This window comes from Myotis yumanensis, unplaced genomic scaffold (assembly GCF_028538775.1).
Source record: "Myotis yumanensis isolate MYYU_CA2020_CCGP unplaced genomic scaffold, mMyoYum1.0.hap1 SCAF_5, whole genome shotgun sequence".
Taxonomy (NCBI): Eukaryota; Metazoa; Chordata; class Mammalia; order Chiroptera; family Vespertilionidae; genus Myotis; species Myotis yumanensis.
The window spans coordinates 8,092,346-8,119,899 of record NW_027223756.1 but is presented as its reverse complement, the minus strand read 5'-3'; the positions used below and the strand labels follow the sequence as shown (position 1 = coordinate 8,119,899).

The window sequence follows — 27,554 nt, the reverse complement described above, 5'->3', positions numbered from 1 at the left end:
TGCCTTCCAAGAAAATCAAACAACAGGTGCCTGGCTTGTCTTAACTGATTCCAGGCCCAAGACAGTCTGGTTTGGTTTAAGACCTCCTGGAGCAGGCTTCACGTTGGATGTGGCCAGCGTTCCACAAGAGCGTCCATCTCCAGTGATGGCCGGCCCCAGGTGAGTGGCCTTTCTACGCACGCCACACAATCACTACATGGTGCTCTTTTCCCCGGAGGAGGGGAAGGGGGAGGGGTGGTCACAGCATAGCCTTCAGATGCCTATCAGAGGAGGAAGTGACCTCTTTTCTTGCTTGAGGGAGGAATGACCCTTGAGCTGCAAGGTGAGGGATTTGCGGGGGGGGGGGGGGGGCGCTCCTCGGGCTGTGCACCCAGGATCACCAACTCCATGAAGTCCCAGGAGCCCAGGAGCCTGGGGGGCAGAGGGATGGAGAGGAGCTAGAGCACACCCCTGCTTCTGGCGAGGAAGAGATGGAGGGAGCCTGGGACAGGTCACGTCTCCGGTTGTCCAGCTGCTCCCATCCTTGGAGTCCTCTCCTTGGATTCTGAGATGTCTCAGGCCTCAGCAGTTTTGGAGGCAGTCTCCAAGCACACTCCTCGTTCCGATGGGCACCTGACTCCCTCCCCAGCCCCCTGCTTGAAGCTGACCGGCTGCCCCGCACCCCTCGAATATAATGAGGGTCGTTGCTAATAACTGATGAACGTGCGTTTGTGCAGTGAACGTCTGCAGGAACTGACGCTGTTCAGATTAAGCACAGGGAGACATACCAGCTATTTTGAAAATGATGCAGGAAGGTGTGTGCGTCCCAGGCTGGCAAGTTTGGTGGGAAGGCTGAAATGTTTAGAGAATGGGGGAGGGGAGGGCAGGCAGGACAGCGATGACCACACACCCACTTTCTTACTGGCAGCATCGTGACAGGTGCCCAAAGGGAAATAGCCAAGGTCACTCCATGGGGGAAGGCGTGGCTTTGTGATGCGTGGAGAGACAGAGAGAGGAGAAAAAACACAAACCTCTCGCAAAGAGCCTGGGAGTCCAAGGAGAGGAAATTACCGACTGGCAGGGCATTCTAATCAGAGCCGTCTTATCAGAACGTCTCCCCGTCTAACGAGGAGAAAGCCAGTCTCCAGCGGGCTGAGCGCTAACTTAGATCTAATCAGGCCTCCTTCCAACTCTCAGCAGGCCAAACCCTGTGGCGGGGACCCTTGCTGGTCCTTTCTGCAAACAGCCGGCCCGAGCTGTGTCAATCTTAGTCGTGTGGTTGTGTGTGTGTGTGTGTGTGTGTGTGTGTGTGCACGTGTGTTTCTTTTCTCCCAGCTACTCAGCTCCATCTGCTTAAAATCATGATGTGAAGCTGGAGTTGCCTGCTTGGCCCAAGCAAAGCCCTGACAGTCTATTAACCCCTGACTGCTGCAGCTCCAAGCTGGGATACATTTCCTCTTTTAAAAACACACATTTATCGAACCTTCCCTGCGTGCCATGTATTGTGCTCAGCTCCTGGACGCACGCTACGTTTCTCCTTCACACACGCAAGGGCATTTTCCTCCTCACACCAAACCCAGATTATAAAAGGACATTGGAAAGGCTCCTGCCCCAGCCCGTGGAACACCACATCCCCCCCATCCACCTCGAGGCCAATGCTATGGTTACTCTTCTTTCAAGGGAATAATCGCTACAGTTAACTGGCCTTATGGTGGCAGCCAATTTCTTTGCCACAAGCAGAGAACACCATCTGTGAATCACCCAACGCCCAGCGGGGCCCTGTCCTGTCCTTCTAACAAAGGCCTCCCAGGCCCTCGGAGGGCTGGGACCCCTGAATACGAACGTGCCCTGCAGCGAGGCGGACGTGAGACAGAGCAGAGGGAGATGCAGAGAGAAGGCTAGCCTTCCCCTTGCTCTCAGCCTGCTGCTCTGATGGACGTGCTGCCAAGAAGCTGGCTGGCACCTCCTCGAGACATGACTCACACACTGTGTTGTCCGAGAGGAATCTGTCCAGGCTGAGCCTTAAAGGACACCGGGAGGCAGGGAGCAAAGATGTGAGGAGGGAAGGGCTGGAGGCACAGCCTCACTTCCTCTTACAGGAAGCATCTTGGGCGCTGCCCTCCCTCTCTCCATCCTCGCTCCTGGCCTCTCACCCCCTGGAGACCCGCTGGACTCCCTGGTCTGGAACCTCACACTGCAGCTCCGCTCAGGAGGTCCCTCTTCCCTTCCTCGCTGCCTGTGACTTGGAGGTGATTTTATTTTTTGAAAATATATTATTATTGATTTTCAGAGAGGAAGGGAGAGGGAGAGAGAGAAACATCAATGATGAGAGAGGATCATTGATCGCCTGCCTCCTGCACACCCTCTACTGGGGATTGAACCGGCAACATGGGCATGTGTCCTTACACAGTTCCCGGGAATGGAACTGTGACCTCCTGGTTCATAGGTCGACACTCAACCACTGAGCTATGCCAGCTGGGCAGAAAAGACACACTAATACACACACACACACACACATATGCACACACACACGAACACATTCACACACGCACATACTCATTTGAACTCAGATGCACACCTCGGTGAGCATACATCCCGTGCTAGTCAGAGGGCGGAGCCTTCTGAGCCACAGGGCCACGTGAGCTCCCTGCAGTTTCTACACCTTATGCTCTCCGTTGCTCACAGGATACTCGAGAGCAATTTCTGATCCCAGCAGGCATCATGGTGCACGGAGCCAACATGGGCACGGACATGCACACATACCGCCCCCCCCCCTCCCCCCGCCACAGAATATGCATGTAGATGCTACAGCTACCTACTCACAAAACAGAGGCAACTCCCCCACATCATACAATCTTAAAGTACAGGAGGAGCTGAATTCCTCTCCTCACCTCTCCGCATCAGAGTTCACGTATCTTCTTCAAACACGAAAGCACAAATGACCAGAATGAAATACAAGCAAATAAATAATCCCAGAGCTCAAAATTCAAGGCAACAAATCTTCCTTAAATTAAATAAACGCTTCCCTCTCGGCCATATCTTACCAGATGGAGTCACATCGGTGACTGATTAGGCGCCTCTCTAATTTTCTCACCCCCCTCCGCAAGGTCGCACGTCTCCCGGCAGCTCCATGGCTTCAGGACTGGGGTTTGGTGTATGTTTTAGTTCCCTGTCCCTAGCACATGCTCCTAAGATCCTACTCCTTGTAGGATTCAGCTCGGGCCTAATCTCCAGCCCCCAGCCTATGGTGAGTGCTATGCCTGGGCCAGGCTCCCAGCCGTAACCTGTAGGTTTGTTCACACTGACCTTGGACTTCCTCTGCCCACTCCCTGGCCCTCCTTCCAATAAAAGGAGGTGCTGCAGGTAAGGGGCACAGCTCAGATTTATTTTTTCCTGTTGGTGGGTGGAGCGTCAAAAGAAGACTCTACAGAGCAAGGCTCCAAGTTTGCAGGATGGAGCCTGCCAACGGTCCCAGACACACATACAGCAACCAGTTCCTACTCACAGCAGCTGCAGGGACACTAGCCCGTCAAACAGCCCCTTGGCAATCTCGGTGATCTTGTTCCCGTAGAGCACCCTGGAAAAGAACGCAGAGACGGCTGTCACCATGATGTGTGGCCACCGGGACCCATGTAGGAGGCCGCCACCTCGGCCACTCGGGGGGAAGGGCTGTCAGAGTCCCCTTCCCCATCCGCCTCATCCCTTCTCGTCACCAGGGAGGTGGCCGCAAGTGCCACCTGGGCTAGGGGCACAGGCTGCCCGGGAGGTGAGGAGAAATGGGCTCTACGCTTTCGCTCCTGGGCAGCCCAGCCCAGTAAGCGGCCCCCAGTGGGAAGAAGCAGTCCCTTTGTGGTGCCGCTCGGACCTGCCAACGTGACTCACACCCGGGCAATAACTATGATGTGGGGGAGGCTGGCTGGCCCTGTGTCCGCTCCCCTTCAGTATTGATCAGGCTGAGCCCAGCCTACAGGCCGTTTCCTTTTAGTCTCCCATCGCATCCTGGGAATCCTGAGCGGAGTCCTCCCATCATCCATCTGGACAGGCCTCTGGCTGTCTGGAGTCCCGCCCAGCTGGCTCAGAGGCTGCGGAGTCAGGGACTGGCTCTCAGGAAAAAGGGGGGACAAGGAACTGTGAGCTCGCTCGGCGGGATGGCGGCTTCTACACTCTGCCCTCCTCCTGTCCTCTGAGCCCCCAGAACCCAGCACGCCGGGTTCTTTCAGCCCTCACGCTGGGTGTCCAGGCACGGGCTGGTCTCTGGTGACTTGGGAAGCTGGGAGGAAGGCTGCTGGGTCTTCCACTCCGGCCGGTGCCCCGTGGCTCCCGCTGGCCCTCGGCCCAGGCGCGAAGACCCTGGGCCTCTCTCTGCCTCACCCACGGCATAGACGTGCTGCCTCTCGGGCCCGGCCTCCTCTGAGATGGAGGGAACTTAGCTGAGGAGGGTTTGGTGTGTGCGTGATTTAATTCCCTATGGGCCCTGAAGCGCACTGAACGAACACAATTCACCCCCCATCCAGGCTGCTGTGTGTCTTTGAGGAGGTAAAATGTGAGGGTGAGGAGATGGTAAATGGGAGAGAGCAACCAAACCCGTTTTCTAGACGCCACCAGGAGTGAAGAGTGAGCGTCTCGCTCGGCCCCCGGGTGTGTCTCATGAATGTTTCAACAAGTTAATGACTAAATAAAAGCCAGCATGATGGCTCAGGCTCACATTCTAATTCATATTAACGTCCCGCCGCTCACTGTGCCCAATGCCGTAATGTCACTGCCTGCTCGTCTCCTGATGCCCGAGCTTCCGCACGGCAGAGCTGGTGGGCGGCGGGACCAGGGGTCTGGGCAGGGGGCCCCACATCATCCATCCCGCATCCTGGGGGCCCTCCCCCAGCCTAGTGGGTCCCAGCACACCCTGCAGGCTGACGGGGCTGTGGGTCCCCAGGTGGCATCTGGGTGCGGACCCTTCCTGCTGCCATCTCCACACCCTGCAGCTTGACCCCGCCCTCTCTTCCCTGGGAAGGTTCTCCTGAGTATTTTGATTACTGCTTCTCACTACCTGTCACCCTATTTTTACTGCTTTCTCTCTTCTCATTATATCATGTTATATTACTGATATATAGGGTGGGGCGAAAGTAGGTTTACAGTTGTTTGTATAGAAAATAACCAATAATAATACAAGAATAAACTGTGTTTTGCATACTCAGAGCTGTAAACCTGCCCCCCGCCCCTCCCCATACTTATTTGCTGTAGGAACATTGTGGGCCTCCCGCCAGCCCTTGAAGACAGGCTGTGGTGACGCCATGCGGCCTGACTGGGCCCTAGAGCTGAGGACGGGCCAGGTGTCCAGCACAATCAGTGCTGAAGGACTGAATGGACAGGGATGGGTGGAGGCTTTCCGGCCCTTTCCCGTGGCCACTCTGGGCTTGGACTGAGTGTTTGTGTTGAAAGCCCACGAGGCCCGGGTCTTGCCTGTCCAGGTCACTGCCATTCTCAGTCCCCACACTGCTCCTCAGCACAGAGGGTGACACTGAGGGGTGAAGGCTTAAACTGGGGGTGAGGATGGGGGGGCACTTCCCTTAAACAGGGCCCCGATACAGTTCAGAATCGGCCAGCGGCAGGCCAATTTCCAGTCCGGCAACCATATTTTGAATTTCTTTTCCTGCAGGACTGAAGCATCTCGCTGTCTTCAGACTATTCCCACATCCTGGCAGGGGGAAACTGGACCAGGGGACCAGGCCGGTGGGGCAGGGGTGGGATCCTGGGGGCACAGGGCCGCTCTCCCATCTCCTCTGTGGTAGTCAGACGTGAATCTCACACGCAGTCCTGTCTGATATCCCAGCCAGATGTCCTACCTGATAAATGAAGCTAATTTTCTCTGCGAGCAGCAAGGCCACGGCTGCATGGAGATACCTCCCTGACCTCCCACGTTCTCGGTGGGGTGGGGCCAGGTGGGGAGCTGTGTAGCTTCTCACCTGCCCACTGGTTAATGAAGCAAACAGGCAGAGCGTGGGCATCGGCCTCTGAGCCGCCACACTCCGGCCCGGTGGGCAGGCCACCAAGGACAAAAGCAATACCGACCGGTGATGCCTTTCTGTGTCCCACTGTTTACTTTTCACCTCACCCCCGCGGCAGCAGAGCATGAGGATCGTGGATTCTGGGGCCGAATCCAGCTGCTCCCGCTGGTTACGGAGGACTTTGGATGAATTACATGTGTCTGTCCACCGAGGTTTCTTTTGTACCATAACTATGTGCCAGGTCCTGTTTGAGATGCCAGAGATCCAGCCAGGATTGAAACGATAAAACTTCCAGTCTATGTGGAGCTCGGATGGAGTCTGTCTTAGAGGGTGCTGTGAGGAGGGAACGGCAGGGCTCCTAGCACAGCACCTGGTACACAGCAGGCGCTCAATAAGAGCTGCCGGTTGTTCTAGTTGCTGTGACCACTGTCACCGAGTGTGCATTCGGCAGGAAGGTATCACTGTCCCCTGTGCCCAAGGGTGAGTCACTGACAGTCAGGACAAAGCCCCGCCCCTTCCTGCCCAGGGGTAGGGTGGGAGTGGGGGTTTCTGAGCCCAGGACAGGCAAGTCTTCTGTTCTACCAGTGGGCAGCCCTAGGGTTCCCAAGCAGAGGAAGGAAGGACTTGTGGGGGGGCGGCTGATGCTTCCTCCAACACCATGAGCTGGTTTGGAGAAAGAGTCTGAAAACCAGGGGAAGAACATGAGCTCCTCTCTGGACCAGGCCGCATTCGTGGGGCAATGGGTAATAAACATCGGTTATAAACATCTGTTACAAGCCTCTCCCCACCTCCCCGGAGAGCATGGCCCAGGCCTGCGGGGTGGGAGGGGGAGCGTGGTTAGAGTAGAAGATGCATTGGAATTAAAAGCCAATAACTGGGAAGGCTGCTGGGCAGTTAATCGATAGAAATAATGCATTTGGGTTGTAGAAATATTCCCCAAGATCAATTTCCCCTGAAGAAATATTTGTTTCCCTTACCAGGCTGCCACAAGTGTGTAAAGGAACATAAAGCCTTGACAAAGCCTCCTGAAAACGATGGATGTATTCCCCCCTCCCCTCCCCCCATCCCTGGCAACTACTCCCCACTTACAGCGACGTGAGCGATTTCAGACCCTGGAAGGCATCGGGAGCGATGTCCGATATCTGGTTCTTGCTGATGTCTCTAAAAACATGAACGTGAAAGTCTGAGAACGTGGCTCAGAGGTATAACGGCCATTCCTACATGCGAATCGAGCATTTCGGGTATTCAAAACGGTGAGAGCTAATTCACCAACCAATTTATTTAATCAGAGCGCAAGAGAAGGGCTTCAAGACCATTCAAGTCAAAATACACAGAATGTACTGCATGCATCTCCCTCTCCTGACTTCAAAGCACGCCCACCCCTGGCCCCTGCCCTCGATGGGCTTTGCACATGCAAGCCCTCCTTTGGCAGGTGGGAAACTGCGCCCAGTCAAATCAGGGCCTTGTCCAGGTCACACTGACAACAACGACAGCACAAATGAAGCAGAACCGGCCCCACCCAAACACAGGCCAGGGGTCCTCTAAGTGGCCCGTTCTACCTCACGCCTCAGCAAACGCTCATTTTTCTCCCCAAAAGTCCTGAGTCATTTCACCTCCCCAGTGACATTTCCTCCTTGACCTGGGAGGCTCTGAGCAGGACTTGAGGCTTCACTTGGCTCAGGGCATCCTCCAGCCGTGTGGGTACCTCATCAAGAGGGTCCCACAAGACGGCTGAGACCTGGACTTGGTGCGGGCAGTGCTCCCTGCATAGGAGCAGCCCCAGGCCCATGACGTCCAGGCTTTGTGACACTGTGAGCGAGAGGCAGGCTGTGTGAGAAGGCAGCTGGCCTGGCCTGGCTGGTGGAGGGGCTTCGGGGCCTCCTCAGAGCAGGAGGCTGCTGTGTTCCAGCATCCCAGGGACCTCTGAGCATCCCAGGGACCTCTGAGCATCCCAGCGACCTCTGCGCATCCCAGGTGTTGGGGTCCAACCCCAGCGGGTCCAGGGGTCCCCAAAGGTGTGGACGGAGTCGGCGAAGAAGGAATGACACGGAGTCAGTGTTCAGTTGATCAGCAGCCTAGCCAGGATCTCTAGCCAGGAACTCCAGCCAAGTTCTGGTCAGGATCTCCAGCGAAGCTCTGGCCAAGTTCTGGTTAGGAACTGATGAGGATCTGATGTTTATTGTCTTGTTACATCTGTATTTATACCAGTCGATTTTAATCCTGTCAATTTCTATTACAAAGGTTAGGGCGTTTCTTATCTCCATTCCAGGGAGTAAAGATTATGTAGCTTAACTACCCGCCTGGCACTTAATTAAGGGGTTGTATCCCCTCCCTAACCTCAGGGAAAAATCCCCACCTGGGGAAACAACCTTTCTTAGAGAGGTGACCTTGGTTAAAACACATGGCACTAAGGAGAGCAAACATATTAAGAACAATATGCTATATATGCCAGGTCCCTTGAAACATATGCTGTGCAGATGTTTCTTTCCTGCAGCGACTGTGTCAAGCGGCAAGGATGGACCGGCTTCCGGCACCCAGGGACCTCTGAGCATCCCAGGGACCTCTGTGCATCCCAGCGACCTCTGTGCATCCCAGCAACCTCTGTGCATCCCAGTGACCTCTGAGCATCCCAGGGACCTCTGAGCATCCCAGGGACCTCTGCGCATCCCAGCGACCTCTGAGCATCCAAGGGACCTCTGTACATCCCAGCGACCTCTGCGCATCCCAGGGACCTCTGTGCATCCCAGCGACCTCTGTGCATCCCAGCAACCTCTGTGCATCCCAGTGACCTCTGCGCATCCCAGGGACCTCTGAGCATCCCAGTGACCTCTGCGTACCGGCCTCGAGCTCTTGCTAATGGCTCTTCACGGAGGAAGACTGTCTCTCAGGTCACTGGCTCTGGAATGGCCTCAGGCCCCCATGGCTGGACAGGGAGATGCTCCAATCTCAGCGACAAGGAACCTCTCCCGCTCTTTCCCTCTAACAAAACAAATCAATAGGTCCTTGCTCTTGTGCAGAAGAGGGCTAGCTGGGGTCTTGGCGGGTCAACGAGGAGATGGGAATAGGAAGAAGAAAGCACATCGAAGCTGATTCCTGAGCTACTGCCTCCTGCACATCCTGCCCTGCTTCTCTCCCTCCAACATCCTCAGAGCCCTGCCGCCCCCTCGCCAGCCTCGCTCCCTCCCCTCCCCTCCCCATCTCCAAGGCCTGCAGGTTGAAGACACTTCACAGGTCAGGCGTCTTGGGCAGCACTGCAGGCTTATCTCTTTAGCTGCCGAGACGGCCTCTGACAAATCCACAGATTGTGCCTGCGAGCTCGTCGGCTTACCCCGGCTTTCCTCAGGCGCTCCATTTTTGTCTAAGGGTCTTAACAAGCAAATGCCCGGATTATCCTAAGCTCGCTCACCTTCAGCACCGCTGCCTAGCAAGGAATTTCAGGCAAGCACACAAGGTCTGCATTCAGGTCTGAGAGCAACTATTTCATTGCTGTTGTTTCTCCTGATCCTAGACGTCCCCCCGAGGTACTCAGACATCTAGCATGCAGAGGGAGTTCTGTGGCCAGTGGGGAAGCCTTGTGTTAGCCGGTGAGGGCCACCTGGGTTCCAGTCCACAATGAGACTTGGTCCCAGCCTCTGCAGCACTAGGTGCGTGTCTCGTGGTTTTGGAGGTGGTGGGGACAAGGAATAGTCCAGGTGGGAACTGACCCTGTGGTCACTTCATCCTCATCCTAACTCTGCGGGAAGGAAGCGGCAGCCCTGGGGGGTGAGGAAGCGGGGATCGGGAGTGGCCGGATGCGGCTGTTCAGGCTCAGAGCCGGCACTTGGAGCGGCCTTGCTCTCACCTCGATGGAGCGGCTCGCAGAGGTGCTGGACAGGAAGGCAGCCGGAACGGCTGAGGGTGCCCGCCTGTCTCCATGCTCGGCCCCTCCCAACCTACCCAGGGTGGCCCCAGAGCAGACTCTGGGTGTCTGGGTCACTCTCTACCGGTGGTCCTCAACCTCAAAAACGTCATGGAGGCGTTTATTAAAAGGCAGAGTCTGACTGGGTTGGCTGGGGAGTTGGGGTAAGAAATCTGCATATGTTACAAATTCCCAGGTGCTGTCCATGCAGGTGGCCCCTGAGTCAGACCTTAGGCCACAGTGTCCCAGAATCTGGTCAGTCTCAGACCCACCCAGTTTCCTGGGATTTATAAACTCAAAGGCTGAGAGGGCGTGGCCTTCCCAGGCAGTTTGTGACCGAAGTAGCCGATTCCAGGGCCGACAGGGGTCAGCGGGAAAGAAAGGTGTGTGACAGGCAAGCTGGAACCCGTGGGACGCTGCTCTGCCTGAGATGGTGCAAATGGAGAGCTCAGCACGTCCCGGCCAAGCAGCACAGGTGTGTCCCCAGGGTCAGGGCCACCAGCTACCCAACCCCGTAAGGCCCAGGGTCCTCTCCGGTGCCTCCAACTTTCTCTAAAAATGGCTTCTCTTCCTGGATACAGGTTTTAATCTGGAAATGCTGCTACACTAAGCTGACCACAAGAGATGGGTGGGAACAAAGCCACTCATTCAGGCAGAATTCTTCACCGTCGTCTTATTATTAGAGATAAGAGAAGGATGCAGATGAGGGGAAACCTGGGTTTGTTGGATCATAGAGACAAACTTGCCATGCACACCTAGGAGGAATTCACGCTTAGGGCTTTAAAATCCGTCCTCACCAGGCGTCCTGCTTCCCCCCAAGCCATCGCATGTCAGCAGGAGTTTCTGGACTTCTGTTAGAGAAATGCTAAGCGGTCTCTCTTCCCTACCATTCCCTTGGAGAAGAAGGGGCCTCAATAAGAGTGATCGGAAGTTAGAGTCCCTTCCCGGGCCGTGGCTGAGAAGGCCGTCTGAAGTTTGCATACACAGATCATGGCACGTCCAACAGGAGGAAGACAGGGCAGTAACATACAGCCCAGCTCTAAATTACCTGGACTTCACCAAAAAGTAGAGCAGGAACTTAAATCATGCAAGAGATATAGGCTGGGGCAGGGACTGAACTTGTCATTTGTCACTGAAATTACTATCTGGCTGCATAATCAAGCTGGGCTTTAAAAATGAATTGGGGGGGTAGTTATGGAGAGTGAGCTGGGGAGGCAGGGAGCCAGGAGATTAATGGGCCAGGGTTTTAAATATTAAGGCCTATATTTATCCAGCTCCTCCGGCAGGAATGCTGCCAAGGGGAGGGGAGAGCGTGCGAGGGCTGCCTCATTAGGCCGGCTTCCACTCCTGGAATTGCACCAGGAGAAGAGCCTGTTTGGTTTGGATTTCCAGGGAGATGGGGAGTTGGCTTCCTGAGATCTGAGGGTGAAGCCTATCAGTGCCACTGCTTCGCCGGGTGTTTATTTTTGACATAAAAGGAGTCAGCGGGCACTTAACCTCTTTAACGTGGGCCTCGTCCTCCAGGGAAATGGATGCTTCAGCCCCGAGTGGAAGGGCACAGCCAATCCATGCACATCCCCTGCCTCTCTCCTCGCTCTGTGGGGCCAGCAGGGGTAAGTGCAGTGGAAACGGCGCTGTGATGGCTGAGCTGTAATAATGATTTCTTAGCCTGGAAGAGGGAACGGCGTCGCCTGTCCCCCTCCCCAGATTCTTAGCTATGACGGGGATGGATGGGCCATTTCTGAACCCTACTAGTCCCTGCAGAGGGCCCAGGTCTGGTGGCTCACAGAGCAGTGCTCACGGGGCCATGTGATGGGGAGAGTGGTGCTGACGTTGCCTCAACAGCGGGAGGAGGACCATCATGCTCTCTGTGCTGCTGTGGGAGGGAAGGGGCAGAGGTCTGGTGCACCAGGTGTTGAGCCTGTCGTGGTGGCAGTGATGTTGGTTAAGGTGGTCACGGTGATGGTGGGTAATCACGGGCATGTCACAGAGCTGGAGGATAAGACCCTTCTAATCTCACTTAGAAAGACTAGAAAGGTCTTACCATAGTCTAAAGCAGCGGTTCTCAACCTGTGGGTCGCGACCCCTTTGGCGGTCGAACGACCCTTTCACAGGGGTCGCCTAAGACCATCCTGCATATCAGATATTTACATTGTGATTCATAACAGTAGCAACATTACAGTTATGAAGTAGCAACGAAAATAATTCCATGGTTGGGTCACAACATGAGGAACTGTATTTAAAGGGCCAGAAGGTTGAGAACCACTGGAAGGGTTCATGGGATCTAGGCCAGTGATGGCGAACCTTTTGAGTTCGGCGTGTCAGCATTTTGAAAAACCCTAACTTAACTCTGGTGCCGTGTCACATGTAGAAACTTTTTGATATTTGCATCCATAGTAAAACAAAGACTTATATTTTTGATATTTATTTTATATATTTAAATGCCATTTAACAAAGAAAAATCAACCAAAAAAATGAGTTCGCGTGTCACCTCTGACACGCGTGTCATAGGTTCGCCATCACTGATCTAGGCCTTACCTGCCTCTCCAACACCCACTTCATTCCTCACTCACTCCACATGCACACTCTCCATGCACAATCCCCATTGCACACTCCCCTTGCACACTCCCCCCACACACTCCCCATGTACACTCCCCTTGCACACTCCCCCACCCACATTCCCTTGCACTAACACCCATGCACACTGCCCACGGCCTTTTACGAATCCTTCCCCCGAGCCTGGCATGACTCACTTCCTCTACTCGGCCACTTGCACATATTAGCCTTCAGGACAAACCCCCCTGAAGCCCACCCACCATCACTCTCTGTGCCTTCCCTTGTTTTACTTTCTGAGCGTAGCAATTTCCAGGGCTGAAGTTAATGTCTGTGCTCTCTCACTGACATGGAGGCCCCACGAGAGCAACACCACCTCAGTTCACACGCCAACCACAGACTCTAACCCAACTCCTCACCCCCAGCGGGTGTTTGTTGAGTGGCTGTGTGTGGTGGTAGCAATGCTGGTGACAGTGCTGCAGAATGACACGGCCACTGTCACCGTCCATAGAAGCTCCTATGCTAGGTCCACATCTCAAAGCCGGGGAGCGATAGGAAAGGTGACGGCATTTTTAGGCCAAAGGAGCTCCATCCCCGCCCAGACCACTTCCTTTGCTCTCGTTGGAGCGGCCCTCGCTGTCCAACCAGGTGTGTGGGTGTCAAGACCCTTCTATCTCCCGTCGGAACGCAGCACTGCTGAACCTTAGCTCCCAGGCTTAGGGCACTGCCCGGGTAAACGAGATGCACACGACATGCTACCCCCAAACTGAACACGCGTGGGCTCGTTTGTGCCGGGTGGAGACTCACATTCGCTTCAGCTTCTTGTACGGGGTGAAGGCTCCGGCAGGGATGGACTTGATGGAGTTCTGCTCCAGGCGTCTGGGAAACAGAGCAGAGGAGAGTCAATTAACCGCCTGCCCTTCACTCGGGGTCGCTGGGGGCCCTGAGGGCAGGAGGGTCTCTCCCACCAGGTGGCACACATTCTGGGTCAAGGAGGCCAGGCAGGCACCGTGCAGAAGCCAGAGACGGGTGTTCTGCTGCATGGAGCACCTGCCTGGAGCTAGAAGAGGTGACATCCCCTGAGGACCCGGTTCCTGCTCATTGTAACCTGGCTCCAGAGGCAGCGGCTTCTTCAGAAAAAAGCTCTTGGGGTAACAGATAGAGCGGGGGGGAAGTCAGGGGAGAGAGAAGAGAGTTAAAAGCGAAGGACCGGGCCAGCCCTGCTTGGTGGAAGTGTGTCACTATTCTCGTAGAACTGCCACCCTGCTATGGGGTCTTGGACAGGCACACAGTGGCTGACTTCATGTCTGGGTTTCTTTTCTTTTCTTTCTTTCTGTGTTTTTTTTTAATGAATAATTGACATATAACATTATGTTAGTTTCAGGTGAATAGCCTAATGACTCTATTTATTTCTGTGTTTTTTTTTTTAAAAATATCTTTATTGATTTCAGAGAGGAAGAGAGAGGGAGAGATAGAAACATCTATGATGAGAGAAAATCATCCATCAGCTGCCTCTTGCACGCCCCCTACTGGGGATGGAGCCTGCAACCTGGGCATGTGCTCTGACCATGAATTGAACCGTGACCTCCTGGTTCATAGGTTGATGCTCAACCACTGAGCCACACTGGCCGGGCTATTCCTGGGTTTTTCAATCTGCTGTTCTAATCTGTGGAGAAAGAGGCCTCCCATCTTTAGCTCCTGCCTGACATTCATCAAGCTGGCTCCCCGACACCCTGGAGACGTCAGGGGACCCGGCTGGACCTCTCACTGCCCTGGGCTGCTGCTCGAATCCAGGGCTCTCACATCTTACAGACTCCCCTGAAAAGCGTCCTCTCCTATTACTCTGGGAAGACGAGAGCTGCTGCAGGCCCAGGGCCCAGAGCTTCCGTGGAAGAGAAGGGGCCATGGGGAGCCAGCGCTCACTTCCATTCTTTATTCTTTTGTCTCTCAAATGACTTCCTGTCACCAGGAACAGGTGTGGTGGGAAAGGGCCTGGGCGGGAGGCGGCCCCTATTAGAGCTGATGAATGATGGCCCGGCCCAGGCTGAGGATGCAGCCTCTCCCCTCATCCATCTCCCTCGTCTCCGAGGTGCGGATCTTTTCATCACCTCCTCATTTGGCGAGGAGGCTCCCCAAACCTCAGCTGGAAGACACAAGGAAAGGTGTGTGTGTGGGGGGGGGGGGGGGGAGGGAGAAGAGGAAGCCACGGGAGGAACCGGCTCCCTCCGAGGCCACATCTGGGGGCTGCACACTCCTGGCTGGGACGAACCTATTCATCTTGAAGAGTAATCCCCGCGGCAGAGTGGGGGAGACAGTCGTATTAATTTGTGCCTCTGCGATCTCATCTTCATTGGGGAACAGAGTATCTGTTACTGGAACGGCTAATGGAGCAGTTTGCCAGCAATTTTCCCATTTCAAACAACATCTCGGCTGCTAATGGGGAAGGGTTTGTCAGGCCAACCCATAACACAGACAAATCACTCCCCAGGCCAGAGGGAGGGGGAGGCAGGGGAGAAGGAGGGGTCGGGGGGGAGCAGAGAGGGAGCATCGGGACAGATCATTCCAGGCTGCCGGGTGAAGAGTGTGCAGACGAGACTGCACGGTCTGCTGAGAAAGCCTTTGCGGCCGCTGGAGGGGCGGGGAGTGTGCGCCGCGGGGCACGTGGGCGCAGGCTGGCTGGGCAGGGACCTGGCTGGCTCACAGTGAGCCACAGAGATGCCGCGAGGTCTCAGAGGCCTGGTCTCACAGCCACCCACCTGGGCCACTCAGGCAGGCCGCCCTGGCTGAGCAGTTCCAAGGACATTGGCGTTCTCCAGATAAGCAGAGTTCAGCAGGGTTTTCTCAGCTCAGACAGCAGCTCTGTGGGTCTCTGGGGCTGCCAGGCAGGTGGCAACTGCTCTCCAGGAATCCTGAGATTCCCCTGCCACTCGGGCGAGGGACTGCGGCTGATGGTGCCTCAGGAGGGAGCCACTGCCTCTCAGCTTTGCAAGATGACACGACCCGCTGCTCCTGGCTGGGGGCCAAGAGCCCGTGCAAGTCAGGTCAGCGTGGGGCGTGCGGTTCCTAATCACGTACCTCCACTTAGGGGAGGTGCAAGGCGGAGGGAGGGACAAGTCCGTGAGCAGGAGGGGACACCTGCCCCCCAGGGGTTGAATCAGCTGGTGGTTTAATCCAGCTCAAGACGGTCCATCACGGAACCGAGCTTCATTGCTACCATCCAGGAAAAGCTGTTGTTTAGTATGGAGTGGAGTTGATTTATGTCCATTGTCTTTTTTCATCCTTACTCTGCCCAGGCAAGCGGTTGGGCCCTGTTTTGTGAATGAGGGAAGGAAAGCCGAGAGGGAACCATCTGTCCAAAGTGACGGAGCCGGTGGGGGGCAGCACTGACACGCCTCTGCTCCTGCCCACTGATCACACTGCCTCTCCATCGTCTAGGAAAAGGGGAAACTGAGGCCTGAAGTCACCAGAAAGTCTGAGGGGTTAGGAGGCCAGGGCCCCTTCTGAGACGCCACACAGCCTCTGCAGCAGCAGGTATTTTGTGCAAAGGCTGTGGGAGATGAGGGAAGAAGGAAGAGCGATCTGAATGTGTATATCATATGCAAACAGAGTGCAAAGGTGTGATTTTTGAACAAAGAACAGAGTTCTGATCTGAGCCTGTTAACCTGCAGGGACGTGGCTGTGCCCCCCCTACTCTCGGGACTCGCACTCTGGGGAGGGTCTTTGCTGTTGCCGCTGCGGGTGCTGCTGGGGGTGCTGGCTGGGCACCCAACTCCACTGAGATGCCAAGGCCAAGAGTCGCAGGTTAACATCGGCATCAGAGTTTGTCTTGGGGAGGGGTGGGTCACTGTGAGTAGTCAGCCACTTCAATGTAAAGGCCAGGCTAGCCATAATAGCAGCATAAGTGCTTAGAAGTCAGGTATTAGGCTGAGTTCAACAAGGCTTATCTGACAACAATTAACCTCTAGGAGGCGGACCCTACGCACTACTGCCATGTCCACTTCAAACAGGAGGAAACTGAGGCTCGGAGATGTTATGTCCCTTGTCCAGATTCATGGAGCCGGGAAGAGCTACGGCGGGACGCACACAGTTTCACCGGCTCGAGAGCCGCGTCTCCGTCACTGAGCTGTGCTGAAGGCCCTTGGAGCTGAGGCCTCTCCATTCTTTTAGTCACCGCCCGTGCCCATCCCCAGGGAAACGGCCCTTCCATCAGGGAGCAAGGCTGTGTGCACACCCGCCTCTATGCGCAGGTACCCCTGGTGGTGGTGACACAGGGCCCAGTCCTATAGCCGGCAACATGCATGCAAAGATGCGTACTCCCAGCGACAAAAACTCAGAGCGGAGGACAAAAGCAGCATTAACATCAGCAAAACCCGGCACACTCAGGGATGCGTCTGAAGCCAATAGCTGTTTTAGGTCTCACTTAACTGGCACGTGTGTCTTTCTTTGTCTGGCAAACACCCTTCAGGCTGCCAGCTGATCTGATAAAACCGGCATAAAAACAAACACAGATCAAACATCCGAGCCTCTTCTGCCCAGTAAAACTCCGGGAACACCCGACGGGGATTTCAGCCATGCGCGGTCTGCATCGATTTGCCCTAGTTACTTGGTGCTGCCTTAATGATCTGTCACTTGCAAACTCACCACTGAACACAATATATTTCTAGCCACACGTAAGTCAACACCATGCCAGGGAGACTGCCTGGGGCTGCCAGTCGCCTGGCAGAGAGGGCCTGCAGCTGGGCTGGACCCCTGGCGGTGATGTGGTTGAGGCAGTGCGGACGATGAACATCCACCGTCTACTGAGGCCTTCTTCTGTCAGACACTGTGCTCGTCACATGTGGGCTCATTCATTCTTTCCACAACCCAGCAAGGCAATGGTATTATTAATATACCCATTTTATGGATGAAGAAATCGTGCTACAAAGAGGCCAGTTTGCCTGATGCCAAGTTGCTGGTAAATGGCAGAGTCTGCATGGAACCTAGAGTGGTCTGGTGCCAATGCCTGCATTCTTCACCCTGGGCTACACTGCCCACTCGCAGAAGCCACCTTCGTGAAAGCTTGCAGTGGTTCTAGTCTTTCCATCTCTAGTCTTCCCTGGACTTGGGAACTCTTGCTCGATGTCCAGGTCCTGCTAAAGGAAGGAAATTCCATGTGTGTCCTTCCCCAAGGTCACCCTGGGCCGTTGGAGAAAGGCAACATTGCAGAGCCCAGAGGCCCCATTCCTGGTGCTCCTCTGCACCTGCATCAGGGCTGAGGGGAGGTCGTGTCAAGGTCATGTTGCTGGCCTCTCCCTTTCTCTACCTTTGCTCCTGGTGGTTCTGCAGTGAGTCCTGACATCCCCACTGAGTGTGTATGCTTGGTAACAGCAGCGATGAGGATGCAGGCATCTGTGGCCTGAGCCGTTGCTAAGCTGCTCTGCAGAACACCTGGTGTCACCGGCGGGAACAGAGGGACCGACGCAGAGCCGAGTCTGCTCCTACTATATGCACATGCTCAGAGGCCTCCAGCAGGGGACATTTTTTTTCATCTTAGAAAAAATGAATGAAGAATAAACAGTGTGGGAACTTGAGCCTAATCATCCTATCATGTGCTATATGTATACATGCCCATAAATTTTTTTCTTTTTAGATCTCATTTAGATCCCAAACATTGTGCTACTTTCTACATGTTGTTGTTTAATCTTCATAGAAAATCTCTAGCAGATACCATGAGCTCCATTTTTCAAAGGGGGGACCTGGGTGAGGCAGGAGATGTTAGAGAAATGTGTCCCAAGTAAGAGGCGGAGCTGGAATTCGCACCCAGGACCGTTTATCCCAAGGCTCTGCGTTATCCTGCTGCCTGATCGGCTTCCCCTTTTCCTCCTGCCCCCCACCCCCACCTGCTTCCCGTGGCAGACCCCCAGAAACCTGGGGCTCTCAGGGCATTGGAAGAATCACTGGTGTCAGCGACTTCCAGGGCCCTTCAGCCTTTTTGTTCTATTGGCTGCTTTTCTGTTCCTGTTGTTCAGTTCTTTCTCTCTTTCCAAATCCCCTGCAGATAGGGTCATGGGGGAGGGGATATTTGCTTTTGTGAAGCAGCTGTCTCCCCAGCCCAGAAGGACCCCGGGGTTGAGGTGAGGCTAGGTGGAGAGTGGGGCGGCTTCCCCCAGATGCTTTCACTTATAATTGACCCCGAAGCCCACCACAGCCTTTTCCCACCAGATACACTGCCCTGTCCTAGCGAAGGCCCGAGGCACTGGCGGACACTGTGGGGTACAGAGCAGAAGTGGAAGAAGATGGGGCTCCGGGTGCAGACGGCCCCCCTGCAGCCCCGAGGACCCAGGAGGTGGGCTGGAGGTGACAGAACAGGAAACATGGGGGATCGGGCTCTCCCCAGAACTGCCCCTGCTGGGGGCTGGAGCTGGTCAGAGAAGCGAGCGGGAGCAGCAGGAACGGCCGGCCAGGAGCTCCTCCGTTTCGAGGAACGAGGAACGTTTGCTGTGAACCGTCTCACTGCGGGCTCTGGGGAAGAGAGCTATTTTTAGAGGAACTGGCTCTGCTGTGGGGGGAGACCAGCACACACTCCTCTGAGCGGCTCTGCCTCTGAAAAGAACCTAAAAGAGGCTGCCAGATGGCCTGGCACGAGAGGAGCTCCTCCCAACCCAAAAGGTTGGCGAGCACGGAACCCCTCCCAAGGTTAAGAGCATCACTACCAGCTAAGAATCGAGAGTCGGGAGCACAAAGTCTGACTTGGTGCCAAGCATCCCGAGGGAGAGGGAGAAGGATGGGTTGTGGAGGTGGCTGTGCACACGAGGCGGCAGAAGGAGAAGAAGTCACATTCGGCTGACTTTGGGATGATAAATCAGACACTTCCCAGTCATCCTGGGGTGCAGCCTGCAGTTTCACTCTCCGCTCCCGTTTTTCTCATCTGTCAGCCTCCCCCGCCTGCTGGGCTTCTCTCCCTGCCGAGGCGATGCATTTTAGCGGCTTGAAAGACCTTCGAGCCGCCACACAGGACCCTGAGCATCGACTTTGTTGCCTTTAGGAGCGAGCAGGTTTCCCCTAAAGTTCCCCCCCAACCATAGAGTCTCGCCTCACCGACTTTGATGCCTCAGCTTCATTGCATCGCAGAAGGGAATGAGGCAAATGCAGCAGGAGAAGTCCCGGGCAATCTGTCTGGTGGGCCTGGGTGCCCCAGGGCAGCAGGGGCAGGGGCAACCTTATTTGCAAGTCCCCATACCTTTGCGGGGAGGTGAGCCACCTCCAGGCTCAATTCATCATGCAAGCGGCTAGTCTAGATCGCCAACCTATTCTCTCAAACTTAATCTATCCTCTCCCTTAACTTTCAAAAAACTGACTTAGCTTTACGGAGGGACCTCTGGTACAGGTAGGTCCAGGTGCTATAACATGGTTTCTAACCTCTCCCCATGCCTAATAAAAGTGGTGGCCATAGCAACAGCAGTAGTACTAATTGTAGTAGTAAAGTGACAGCAATCGTTGCTAAGGCAGCGTATCTCCTGTGCCAGACCCAAGGCTAAGCATGTGACAGCATCCATTCACTCACCCCCACAAGGATCAGTAAGAGGGTACCGGTAGCCTCTGCTTTCCATTTGAGAAAACCAATACTCAGAAAGGTTATTTGCCGATGGCAAAAAGTCAGGGTTGCAGCTAGAATGTGGGGGTTTGCCTGCATCCCTGGCCTACACTTTTAAGAACCTGGCTGCTGTTTGCAGTTGCTTATTTTTGGAAACACTCTAGCTAGGCTGGTCATTCCCAGACTTTTGGATTTCATAGGCTAAGTGGTTAAAGAGCTTTTATTTTGCCAATTAAGGTAATCTCTCTCTTTTTTTCTGTGTCAGACATAATACATATTTATATAGAAATATGCATTTATAATTATATAATAATTACACATATAATTAAACACATTTAAGACATACACACTCACACATATTCTACTTTCAGTGGCCATCACTTTATAAAATAAAAGATATTTAAAAAATATATATTTTTATTGATTTCAGAGAAGGGAGAGGGAGAGAAAGAAACATCAATGATGAGAGAGAATCATTGATTGGCTGCCTCCTGCATGCCCCCTACTGGGGATCAAGCCCGCAACCCGGGCATGTGCCCTTGACCGGAATCAAACCTGGGACCCTTTAGTCTGCAGGCCGACACTCTATCCACTGAGAAAAACCGGCTAGGGCAAGGGTATATTTTAATAACAACAATAACAACAGAATAAGAAAGTCCAGGAATTTATAATAAAGGACCTTCCTTTAAGTAGAATATTTTTGCTCAATGGATAAACATCAAGTTGGCCTTATTTTTCTCAGTTTATTCCAAATAAGAAAAGATTCAGTACTAACTAGGGAGCCCTTTGGAAACCGCTGCTCTAGCTTGTTAACATCCCCTCTAAAATTCGATGTCCAGATGCCAGCTCAACAGCCTGGCTATGGCCTGGCCTGCCTGCGTCCCACCTCCTACACGGATATCTCCAAGTTCTCTCCCACACACCTGAGCTGTGTGCCTCCGAGGTTCAGAGACAAGGAACAGGTGAGGAGGGGGCAGGCTCCGAGCTCCTGAGTCAGGGGTGGGGAGGGGGCTGACGGTTACAGCTTGACCTCCTCGACTGGCCTCTTTTATCCGCTGTGGTTTGAGGCCTGGTCAAGGGGGGATCTGTGCCTGCCAAAGAGAAAACCTGGCAGATGGGGCAGAAAGGAAGGGTCCGTGGGAATCTGAAACGACATGTTGTTGGCAGGAATCCTGTCTTGAACACCCATCCATCTCGGGAGGGCCAGGGTCCTACCTTCGCATGATGGAGAGGGAAGGGGGCGGGCTCATGTAAAGAAGAGTAAAGGTTAGCTGGGTGGCGAGAGGAATGTGGCTGGGAGGAGAAGTGGAAGGACCCTGGTGGGGGGAGAGAGAGAGGCACGTGGGGGGGAATGAATCACGGGAGGGAGAAAAGAAGGGAACAGGGTGCAGAAAGGGAAGAGAGTAAGGACAAGAATCAAGAGAACGAGCATGAGGTATGAGCAGAAGAGGCGCGGAGATCTAAGGGAATTCCACGGGAAGAGGGCCCTTCGAGGCCAGAGCCGGGGACCGGGAGGAGTGAGGGAGAGTCACGGTCACGCGTGAGGGAAGTCTTTGTGGATTCTTGCTGAAAGGAAGGCTGAGGGCTGAGTGAAGGTGGGTGAAGGCTCAGAAAGGGAGGGTATCAGGTTAAAGGGACACTTGGCTAGCTAGCTCCTGGCTACAGGAAGGGTGTGGACGCACGGATTGTGTCCTCTGGGGCTGGGGAGGAAAGTGCCAAAGGAAATCAGAGACAAGCTGGCAAAGCAGATGGAGAAAGAAGAAACTGGAGCTCCATGGTTGTAAGTCAATCAGGGTGAAACCAAAGTCCTTAAAATGCCTCCAGGATTTGGTCCCTCTTACCCCCTTGAGTCATCCCCCAACACTCCCCACTGTGTTCCCTCCACACAGGCTTCTGGCCCACCAGGCACACCCCTGCCTCAGGGCCTCTGCACAACACTCTTCCTCCAGACATTCACTTTTTGGGGTCTCATTTACCTCACATCCTTTCCTTGTTTTTTCCATAGAACCTACCACCTTCTGGCATTTTATCTAATTTACTCTGCTTTGTTTATTGTTTGTCACACTCTCCCCACCACCGGAATGCAAACACTGTGAAAGCAGAAATTTTATCTACTTGTTGATGCTCCCCAAGTACAGAACAATGACTGGAACACAGTGAGCCCACAATAGATATTTGTTAAAGGAATGTATGAATGGACGAGTCAATGGCCATCGCTGGGAACACAGGGCATGCAGAGGAGGAAGAGGAGAAAGAGGAGAAAGAGGAAGAGGGGGGGGGGAGAGATAAAGCAGAGAAGTGAGGGAAATGTGTGTCTCTTATTTGGAGGGATTTTATCTAATGATGTTTTCAGTAGGAGGGTTTTATCTAATCATGTTTTTAATAAAGTTGCCCAAAGGTGAATGTAGAAAATGAAACAGTTATTGTCATATAGCGTGATCTTGGGGTCAATGCTGACTGCCCCTCCGCTCAATCCAGAATGAGACTCGGGCCATGTTCTCAGCAGAGGGACGAGGGATGAGGTGGAGCTATGTGGGCAAACCTATGTTACTGGGAATTGGGAGATCTGTGCACACACATGAACATGCACCATCTTGTCCCCACATAAAGACCGTCTAGAGGACAACCATCAGATCTGAAATGACGGAGGGCTCAGTCTCGGGCTCAAGGGCGCAGCTGTGACACCAGCTCCTCACCCGGGTTCTCCCCACCACCACCGTCGGGCACTGCCCACGTGCTCGGATTGCATGCAGAGCTCACACAAAGCATTCCGCTCAGTTTCACAGTGAGCCATTGGGGATATGTAATCGTCATGTTACTACAGAAGAGAAAACTGAAGATGAGAAAGAGCAATCCTTTTGCCTGAAGTTCTCCCCCCCCCCCCCTTAGTAAAGAGGGGAGCCAGGGGGCTCCAGGGGGCTGGCAAACTTCTACTACAAAGGACCAAACAGGGCATATCAGGCTGCTGGGCCGAACGGCTCACCCCTGCCTTCCCCGCACAGCCATGCACGGTACGTAAACAAGCGGGCGTGGCTGTGTTCCAATAAAACTTCATTTACAGTCATAGGTGGGCTCCACGGGCCATCACTTACTGCTCTAGGTCTGTGTTCTTTTTTTGTTTGTTTGTTAATCCTCACCACAGGGTATTTTTCCCCCATTGTTTTTTAGAGAGAGTGAAAGGGAGGAGAGAGACAAGAAAGAAAGAGAGAGAGAGAGAGAGAGAGCGATGTAAGAGACATATTGATTGGTTGCCTCCCACATCGATTGGTTGCCTCCCACGTGCCCCAATCAGAGCCAGGGATCGAACCTGTGACCCTTCAGTCCTGGGGCTGACACTCTAACCAGTAAGCCAAACCAGCTAGGGCTAGTCCATGCTCCTGAGCACTGACTGGCATAGCTGGGAAGCCTATAGGATAGCAGAGAGACCCGTGAGTGTTTTAACAGTCAGCTCCCACAGCCCAACGCGGCCGGTTCCTGGAGAATTGGCTGAGGCAGGGGCACTTACATTTCGACGATGCCCTCTGGCAGGTTGGCGGGGATCTCCGTCAAGCCCTTCCCCCGGCAGTCCACGATGTTATTGCTGCAGGTGCAGGCCGAAGGGCAGGAGATGGAGTTGGCATTGCAGGATGGCGGCTCCGAGTGGGGGCCTGTGGGGCCAGAGCACAGTGGTCAGCTCGTGCAGTGTCAGGAGCCGAATGGGCTCCTGGGCCCCTTCACCAGCTACCCAATGAGGTGGCACTACACGGTCAGCTACTTGGAAAAGGATCACCAGCGGGCATCGTCCGCATCTTGCAGATACAGCTGCTTCTGGCTACACATTCAGCCAGGAGGAGAGATGCTGCCCTTGACCTGACTATTTCTGGATTGTTCCACCTGCTCTGTCAGCCTATCACCCTCATCTTTCAGAGAAAGAGCTGCTCTCTGAGTCAACCACACACAAAAACATGCCACGAGCTGACCCTGGGGCTACTGTCTCAGGGTGCCCCATGTCTGGTGACCCCGGGGGGGTGTTGGAGTTTACCTGGGACGTGGATGCTGAGTATAGGCACACCTTCATTCCTTCCTCTAGTGTCTGGAAGTCACTGTCTAAACCAGTGGGAGGAAGGGAGGAGGGTGCGCATCCCCGTGTGGGGCATTGGTGTTGTCCAGGGTCAACACAGGCGTCAGCAGCGCCATCCAAGGCCCTTTCACACAGCGTTTGCATACAGAGAACAAGCTAACAAAACTGGCCGCATTAGGAAAAGGCGAGTAAGTTACCTCGTATTTCGGAGTCAGCTCTTAATTTTGCTTCAGTCGAGAACTACTGTGAATTTAAACCAAAGTGGCAAAAACCCAAGAAATGGCATCTGAGGAGCTTACTCAGAAGGCGAGTGTAGATAAACATACGCGTCACAAACTAACTCGAGATTCCGTCACGTCACGAGGATCTCAGTCACTCCCGGTGGTGGCCACACCGAACCTCTAACACAAGAAGTGAATGCGAACGCTTTGAAAAGACAGCAGATAAGTTTTCAAATAGGATTAGTTCTTCAGAGTGAGGTCAGGATCCCAAACCCGCGGTTAGTTTTTCAAATGTGGACACTGAGGTCCAAAAGGCAGACTCAGCCGAACAGCCCTCCTGGACCTTGTCCCAGGCTGCTGCGTCCAGCAGGGCTGCTCTGCGTCTGTCCATGTCCCTCCTCCCAGAACAGAGGGCCGTGGGCAGCACCAAACTCAGACTAATGCAGCAGATCTCCTCACTGGGCAGGCACAGGACGTGAGACACAGGGGAGGATGGCGGGAGTCTGGCCTCTGTCCCCTGGAGGAGCTGAGGGGAAGCCGGGTGGGTCCAGCCACAGCAGTTGAATCACAGGACCGACTGGGCCTCGGGCAAGGCCTCCTTCGGACACTGAGTGACACTTGAAGTGGAGGGTCTGCCCTCCGTGCTCACTAGTCCCCCCTGGGGGTGGCCCTTCTGCAGAGACTCAACTTGATGCCTGATGCCAGCCCCGTAACCAAAGACTCTTATTTCCCTTGGCCTCACCTTCCCACACACACACGCACACACACACACACACACACACACGCACACACGCACACACGCACGCACACACACGCACGCACACACACGCACACACACGCACACACGCACACACGCACACACACACACACACACACACACACACGCACACACACACGCACACACACGCACACACACACACGCACACACACACACACGCACACACACACACACGCACACACACGCACACACACTTAGAAAGCATCGTCTTAGCTGGACACTTGAAAAAATATTCTTGTCTAGGGTACAAGGACTTCAAACTCTCCTGTGTCACATTAGTGGATCCAGTGGAGACCGTGGAAAATGCCAGAGCGATGATGACTTACACTAAACCCCCAGCTGCAACATTCATCCCAGGAGCTCGTGACGCATATGCTTATCTTCACCTGGCTTTGTTTCCTGGGAAAGGCTTTACTAGTACATTTCTGAGGAAACAGCAGCCCAGAGAACCAGCCTGCCTGAGCCGCGGGTCAGGAAGGGGAGGGCGAGTGGCTGAGAGTGTGGGCTCTGCAGTCCCAGTGCCTCTATTTGAATCCTAGTTCTATCACCTCATCCTCCGGTCCCCGTGCCTCAGTTTCCCCCATCTGTAAAATGGGGGGAAATAGCAATGCATATTTGGTAGAATGGTTCTGTTGGAAAGGCAAAGGAAGTTAATGCATGTAAAGTGTTTGGAAGAATGTACAGCACAGAGGCAGTGCTTAGGAATGCTTGTTGTTGTTAATGTCGTTGTTATTCTTATTAATGTTATCAACAATGGCCTGCAGGACCCCCCTCTGAGCTTTTTGCTACCATCTCGGTGGATAGGGTTTGCATTGCAGACTTCGGAAGTCCTTCCTGGGTCTAAAGACTGACTATTCCTGTTCTTTGGAAACTGGAAGCAGAAGGAGTAAGACACCTCCCAGTGCCTCCCCGTCCCCTGAGCACCTGTCTTAACGGGTGGCAAAGGGGACCCACCATGTGAAGGCTCCTATCCCTCACCCACATCCCGAGGAGGTGGAATGAGTGGCCCCAGATGTCAGGGCTTTCACAGTGCCGATGGGGCCCCCAGAGAGAACTGCCAGGCCTGAGCCTGCACACCAAGGGGCAAGCACACCTGACAGTGCCAGGGACCATGGCCACACCCGGGCCTTCCTGTTGGGGAAATGCCAGGGCTCCTCAGAGGCGCAGCTTGGACTCCTGCCCATCCACCGAGGGGAGGGTATTGGATGGCTGTCCCCCTTTCATCTGTCAATATTACGTGGTTGGAGTGTTTCAGAAGAAATGGGGGGAGGCATTATACTCAAGGGCTCATCTGGGTAACAGGAAGTTCTGAAATGGAGTTTTTCAAAGGCACTCAGACTCTGATGCTAGAATCGGTTCTGTTTAAAGCGGACCAGGCTTCGGCCTTCGTCCCCTGGGAAGAAGCCGGTCCTACGCAGGGTAGCTCTGTCCTGCAGGCAGCGTGAGCGGCATTTCAAGGGGTGTTGTCAAGGCTTTTAAAAAAGCCTTTGAAAACGATCCTTAACAAGGTCACTAACAACACCTTTAATTACTCAGAGAGGTAATTATAGCCCCTGAGAGCACCTGGCTGGCAGCGCCCCAGCCGGGCATCCACACACAGGGAGGGCTTCGCTCTCCTGTAGAAACAGACAGAACACCGCAGGCTGAAGATGGTCAGCGCCTGATGGACCGAGCCCTCTCCATCTGGGCGCTGAGGGTGGAGCCGGCAGAAGCCCCTCCCCTTAGCTCTGCCTCTGGACAGACTTGAGTCTTGATGTCAGTTCTACCAGGGCACTGATGGTGTCTGTCTCCTTCCTGTTCGACCCCTGTGCCTGAAACAGGGCTCGGCAGGAAGCACCGTCTCAGTACCAGGCCTTGGGGGAGCGAGAGGATGAAGCATGGATGCAATTGGCCCAGAAGCCTTTGGACGTGGGGGTGAGAGGTCCTCCTGGAAGGGCCTTGGGGAGGCCCGAGTGCCCTGGGCTCTGGTCAACAGGGTCAGCCACAGAGCGGGGAGCTTGAGGGGCTCTGGTAGATGGGACTCCCATGCCTGAGGTCAAAGGCTTTCTACCAGAGCTCCCAGTGCTGGCCAAGGCCACCTGCCTGCCCCCAGCTCACTGGGCGCCTGGCTCACCCACACGGTAAGGGTGTCCCAGGCCCTGCACCAAACTCCGCCAGCAGGTCCATCACTCCCAGCCTTTCCCGGCCATGCATGCTGAGGGTGGTGGGGGAGAGGAGAGGGTAGTGAATTCCAAGGGGGCAAAGTGAGGAACCCCCTCCCTTTCTATCCAGTGAATTCTATGACTACAAGCTGAGAAGCAGAGAGAAGTGGGAACGGAGTTTTTACATCGGGATAGGAAGAGCCTCCACATATCTTTCATGGGAGGGACTGTCTGGGTATGTGCCTGCCGCATGCACGTGTGTTCCTGGGGCCGAGGAATCATGGGGCAAGCCTGTCGACGGGCACCACCTCCTCCTCTCCCTTAAACTAGAGCCCAGCGATGGACCAGC

The 27,554-nt window shown here is 54.4% G+C and overlaps 1 protein-coding gene across 1 annotated transcript in view; it reads right to left on the bottom strand.

The window, feature by feature from the left end:
- Nucleotides 1-27,554, bottom strand: part of SLIT3 (slit guidance ligand 3) — a 524,056-nt gene that overhangs the window by 66,749 nt on the left and 429,753 nt on the right. The window contains exons 9-12 of the mRNA XM_070414445.1: nucleotides 23,511-23,652; nucleotides 13,240-13,311; nucleotides 7,071-7,142; nucleotides 3,485-3,556 (exon numbers count right to left, since the gene is read on the bottom strand). Of these exons, the coding sequence (XP_070270546.1) occupies nucleotides 3,485-3,556; nucleotides 7,071-7,142; nucleotides 13,240-13,311; nucleotides 23,511-23,652 (358 nt within the window). The remainder of the gene's footprint in view (nucleotides 1-3,484; nucleotides 3,557-7,070; nucleotides 7,143-13,239; nucleotides 13,312-23,510; nucleotides 23,653-27,554) is intronic.